General features: G+C 36.2%; 1 protein-coding gene across 2 annotated transcripts; it reads left to right on the plus strand.

Moving 5' to 3' along the window:
- Positions 1-343: 343 nt before the first annotated feature.
- Positions 344-5,438, plus strand: LOC111785774 (mitogen-activated protein kinase kinase kinase NPK1-like). 2 transcript variants are annotated; one of them, XM_023666161.1, is made up of 18 exons: positions 344-767; positions 1,002-1,043; positions 1,697-1,762; positions 1,840-1,950; positions 2,031-2,111; positions 2,207-2,284; positions 2,359-2,441; positions 2,740-2,821; positions 2,903-3,003; positions 3,162-3,201; positions 3,336-3,395; positions 3,476-3,525; positions 3,613-3,817; positions 3,930-4,154; positions 4,273-4,583; positions 4,678-4,748; positions 5,099-5,198; positions 5,282-5,438. In XM_023666161.1, exons 1-18 carry the CDS (start codon positions 468-470, stop codon positions 5,349-5,351), a joined length of 2,076 nt encoding a protein of 691 aa, XP_023521929.1. In that variant the 5' UTR covers positions 344-467; the 3' UTR covers positions 5,352-5,438. The 2 variants fall into 2 exon arrangements, with proteins under 2 accessions (XP_023521929.1, XP_023521930.1); XM_023666162.1 differs by having other exon boundaries at positions 4,681-4,748.
- Positions 5,439-5,444: the final 6 nt, after the last annotated feature.

The raw sequence follows: 5,444 nt of genomic DNA on the forward strand, positions 1-5,444 counted from the left end.
AATTTTCGACCGTTATTAATGATTAAAATTATAAATATTTTAAGAAAAATAATAATAGTTGAAATTATATATGTATATATATATATATATATATATATTTATAACTTAATTAATTAAATTATTCAAAATTGTAATTATGTAATTTATTTAAATGATGGAATCTTGAGAAAATAAAAATTGTTTTTAGACTGATTCCTTCACAATTAAGAACGGCACTGTCGGCTTTTATTTATTTATTTATATATTTATTTATTTTTAGTTTTATTATTTATTTTAATGTTTTTATTTTAATTCATTTCCTTTTTTTGAAAATCTCTCTCCACTTTCTTTTCCCTCCTCTCTCTCTCTCTCTCTCTCTCTCTCTCTCTAGATTCTGATTTTCTTGCCGACCGCCATTAATCGGAAACTCTCCTTTTTCCCTGTTCTTCGCAGATTCTTCATTCCCTCAATCTCTCCCGATCACTCAAATGCAAGATATCTTTGCTTCTGTTCGCCGATCATTGGTGTTTCGTGCTAATGTTGAGAATGAGGATTCGCATTCCCCGACAATTGGAGTTGGAGCCCTAGTTGATAAGATTAACTCCAGTATTAGGAAGTCCAGAGTGTTTTCTAGGCACTCGCCATCGTCCTCGGCTCATCCTCCGATTCTCAAGGAAACTGAGCTTCCGATTCGATGGCGCAAGGGCGAGTTGATTGGCTGCGGCGCCTTTGGCCGGGTGTATATGGGCATGAATCTTGGCTCTGGCGAGCTTCTCGCTGTTAAACAGGTTTTCTGGCTTTGGAGTTCGATTTTGGTTTTTTGGTTACGTCTTTGTAATGTTTACTCATCTGTTATTGGTGAATTGTGCTTTTGTAGCTTGCTTTTGAGTTTCCATTTCTCTTGTCTGCAACCGATGTTTTGTTTGAGTTCTGATTCGATTTTGGATTTTCTTCATTTTTTTGGTTGTTTTTGTCGGGTGTAGGATCTCATTTTGATAATTTTCTTCGTTGTTCTCTTTCAGGTTCTGATTGCTGCAAATGGCGCTTCGAAGGAGAAAGCGCAGGTCTGCTTTTTAGTGTGCCTTTCGACAGCTGATTATAATTTTACAATTTTGTGATTCACGTCTGTGAAGTTATCAAATGTGATTTTCTAGTTTGGTTGAATTGGTTACTTGTTCTTTCATTACTCCAAACTAAGATTATACTTATACTATAGTCTATATATAGAGGTGGTGCATACATAGTTGGTAATCTTGGATCACAGATGACTGACTATATATGGCATTTGCCACTAACCACATTCCTGATGCAGTCGCTAAAAATTGTTTGAATTAATTAATTTGAGTTTGTTTAATTGTAGATTTCAATTGATATGAGTTAGATACTTGAAAGTTATAATCTTCCTTTTTGTGTTGGTTAACATGAATTTTAAACAAGGCTTCGTTGTTTTCATCTTTATTTTTTAATCTCGTGCTTCATAATATTAAGTTTCTATTGTTTTTACATATTATGTGGCTTGCTTTTAAGCTCCAAAAGGCTATAAAAATTTGTTGGCTGCTTAATGAATATTATATTAGTATGATTTATGAGGAATTACGAAAGTTTTCAAATAGAACTGAAAAATGAGAAACAGCAAGAAATTTTGAACAAGTTGATGCATATTTCATATCTAAATGACCTTTATTTGTCAATTTTGAGTAGTTTTTGTTGCAACCAGGCTCATGTTAAGGAGCTTGAGGAAGAAGTGAAACTTCTAAAGGATCTTTCTCATCCAAATATTGTTGTGAGTATGGCCTTCTCTTCCATTTATATAAAGAAGCCCATTACTTTTCCCACTGAATACATTGTGTTGTTTCTCAGAGATACTTGGGCACGGTTAGTGAGGATGATTCTGTAAATATATTATTGGAATTTGTCCCTGGTGGATCAATATCATCACTTTTGGGGAAATTTGGAGCCTTCCCTGAAGCAGTAAGTTATTCTATATTCTACTTTGATCATTCTAGCGTCAGAGTATCGAGTGTCTAATCCTTTATACCAACTGTATGTAGGTTATAAGAACATATACCAAACAGTTATTACTGGGACTGGAATACTTGCACAAGAATGGTATCATGCACAGGGACATTAAGGTCGGTGTTAGTTATGATCATTATTATTTGCAGACAATTTTCTCATTCCCCTGTGTCAGTTATAAATATGACGTGTCTCTTGTATTCTATTGCAGGGGGCGAATATTCTTGTAGATAACAAGGGATGCATTAAGCTTGCTGATTTTGGTGCATCAAAACAGGTTGTCGAGCTGGTAAAGTCTGTGATCCTTGACTTTTATTTGGTTTGAAAGGTATCTGCCTTCTGATCAAGATTTCATTGTTGTAGGCTACAATTTCAGGTGCAAAGTCTATGAAGGGTACTCCATATTGGATGGCTCCTGAAGTAATTCTGCAGACTGGGCATAGTTTGTAAGAACTGACTGAAGTCAAACTCTACTTAGAATCTACATTCTCTTCGGGATATTTGATATCAATCATTAACTGCTAAATGTTGATTTTAATTTTTTTTTGACAAATTTTTTTTGAAGCAAATATATTTTTAGTCAATGAAGCAGGTTCGAGCTCAATTATGATTGAATTTTGATAGTTGTTCTTTTAGAGAATCAATTATGTAGAAAACAAATAATTGGTCTTATGTAGCCTTGCCTTTGACTAAATTTTAATTTGATGAGATGGATGATCGTAAGTATGTGATAATTATTCCTAGCTCTGCGGATATATGGAGTGTTGGATGCACTGTTATTGAGATGGCTACAGGAAAGCCTCCTTGGAGCCAACAGTATCAAGAGGTATCTTATTACTTGAAGATGTTTGAATGGTGGTGGATTAAATTATTCTTGTAAAGGAAACTAACAATACATTTCTTTTAGGTTGCTGCTCTTTTTCATATTGGCACAACAAAGTCTCATCCACCAATCCCTGAGCAGCTTTCAGTTGAAGCTAAAGATTTTCTGTTGAAATGTTTACAGAAGTACGTTTCATTTCTTTGCATTTCTAACCCTGATCTTAAGAAAACTAATCATAAGTTAACAATGGTCCAACTTTGAGATTCGTTTGAAATATTTTTCTTTAGCTTCTCTTTGACACTATTTCTTATGGAAAGTCAAATTGATGTGGGCATAATTGCAGGGAACCCAACTTAAGACCAGCTGCATCTGAACTCCTGAAGGTGATTTTTTACTTGATTAATATTTTTGTTTTACTCGACAAGAACAAATTGTCAGATGCATAGACTGACAGAAATAGTGCCAAAGGAGCGATTGTTTTAACTATCATCTAACCGTCCGGCTTTGTTGCGTGCAGCATCCTTTTGTTACTGGGGAGGACCCAGAATCTCTACTTGTATCACGTGATGCATGCACGGTTAGAGGATTAAAGAATCAGAATAATTTATTCATGATTATTTGTCTTCCTGTTTGTAACGGTAAATTTGCCATCTTCAGGAGCCCTTGGATACCCATTCACTTTTATATACTCCCGACCTTGAAATGAGGTGAAGTTAAAAATTCAGCGACTAGAAGAATTGTGCATTCACCTGCTTGCAATATTTAAGGTTTTTCACACTTTTTTTTCTTGACAGCAAAACTCCAACGCATCCTGGATCAAGTGATATTTGTAATTTGGATAGTCTGAGCTGCTCAAAACTATACACCGCAAACAAACTAGAAAATGATACGTGGGGAACAAACAACAGTGATAATGAAATGTGTCAGATTGATGACAATGATGATTTTATGTTAGATGAAGTAAAACTCAGGTCTTCTATGACATCTGGGAATTTCAAGGTGAGGAAAATGTTTGGATCCATTTTCAGTTCTCCGTCCAGAGATCTCTGGAAATTAACTTCACTTTTTCTTTCTTTCTTTTTTTTGGGTGGGGTGGGGGTGGTTTATATAGAGTTATAACCCAATCTGTGAGCCGTCGGATGATGAGGACTGCAAATTTGATCAAAGTTCAGTAGTAAAGCAAGGAAGCGATTTAGATGAGCAAACTCTTGCACCTGGCAGCTGTTCTGGAGTTTTTGATGATGACCAAAACTTCTCATTTCCTAGTGGACGATCACTTTCTGAAGATGAGGATGAGCTTACTGAATCAAAAATTAAAGCATTCTTGGATAAGAAGGTTTGGATTTTCAGTTTGAAATAGCAACTAGTTCGTCTTTCTAATTATCCCCTTCTCTGCAGTTTTATTAAATGAACCTGTTTGATCTAAATTGTTGTACATGATTTCAATGCCTCAGGCTCTTGAATTGAAGAAACTGCAGTCACCACTATATGAGGAGTTTTACAATAATAGTTTGAATGCATCCTGCTCTCCAGTTTTTGTAGAGAGTAAACAAGATGAAACTACTCCTAAATACTTGAAATTGCCCCCAAAAAGTCGGTCACCAAGTCGAAGTCCCGGTCATCTATCCCCAGCATTCGATGCCTTTGGCACTGGGACTCCAGGGAGTGATAGCAGCAGCAGGGGTAATGCAAATGATCAGAGGTCACAACTCAATGATTGGAAAGGACTTCTAGTTGATGGTCAGCCCGAAGCTGGTAGTCCGAGGTTTGAACTTTTGGATGTTCTTTTAGCAGGCTTAGTATCATTAACATCTGTAGCATTCTTGATATCTGGGTGAGTAACGTGTTTTCTGATCTAGCAGTAAACACTATTCTGAAATACAGAGGAAGTGGAAAGAAGAGCTTGATCAAGAGCTCGAGAGGAAACGAGGTAAATAACTATTTTTTATGCCTCTTAAATAAGAAGATAGCAATCATACGACCAATGCCTTTATAGAAGTCCGAGAAATATATGGTAGATATTTATATATAGTAGGTGGTTATATCTAGTAAAGCTATACATAGTAAACTAAAACTATATATATACCCATTAGAAGTACTTTCTATATTCTCTATATTTTCTCGGTATATACCCGAAGTCATCCACACAAATGCTTTAGCCAATATTCCTTCTTGCATTTTCCCTCTCCTATTTCTTTGTGTTCATCTAGATCGATTGTGTGCGTTGTTGTGCGATCCTAACAATTATTACATATGACTATGCAACTCTCTTGTTTACAGAGATGATGCGTCAAGCTGGCACGGGAGGCAAAACGTCATCTCCAAAGGATAAAGCCATCGGCAGGCCGAGAGAGAAAACACGATTTGCATCTCCATTCCGGTAGATATCTACGTTTCATTTTGTCTTTACACAGTATATATTCTATCATGGCAATATGCACAATTGTGACGAATTGTTGACAGGGATGACGCGTCGGGTGCGGGGAGGGAAAACAGGAAAAATTCATCTCCCGAGGAAGTGAGGAAAGATTAGCATAGCTTCAAACTACTTCAGCTGAGTTTATCTTCTCATTTGTCCTTCCCTCTGCAGTCCTTGTGGAGTGTATGAAGTGAAGAAGCCCCCTAG

This window comes from Cucurbita pepo, unplaced genomic scaffold (assembly GCF_002806865.2).
Source record: "Cucurbita pepo subsp. pepo cultivar mu-cu-16 unplaced genomic scaffold, ASM280686v2 Cp4.1_scaffold000727, whole genome shotgun sequence".
NCBI classification, from domain to species: domain Eukaryota; kingdom Viridiplantae; phylum Streptophyta; class Magnoliopsida; order Cucurbitales; family Cucurbitaceae; genus Cucurbita; species Cucurbita pepo.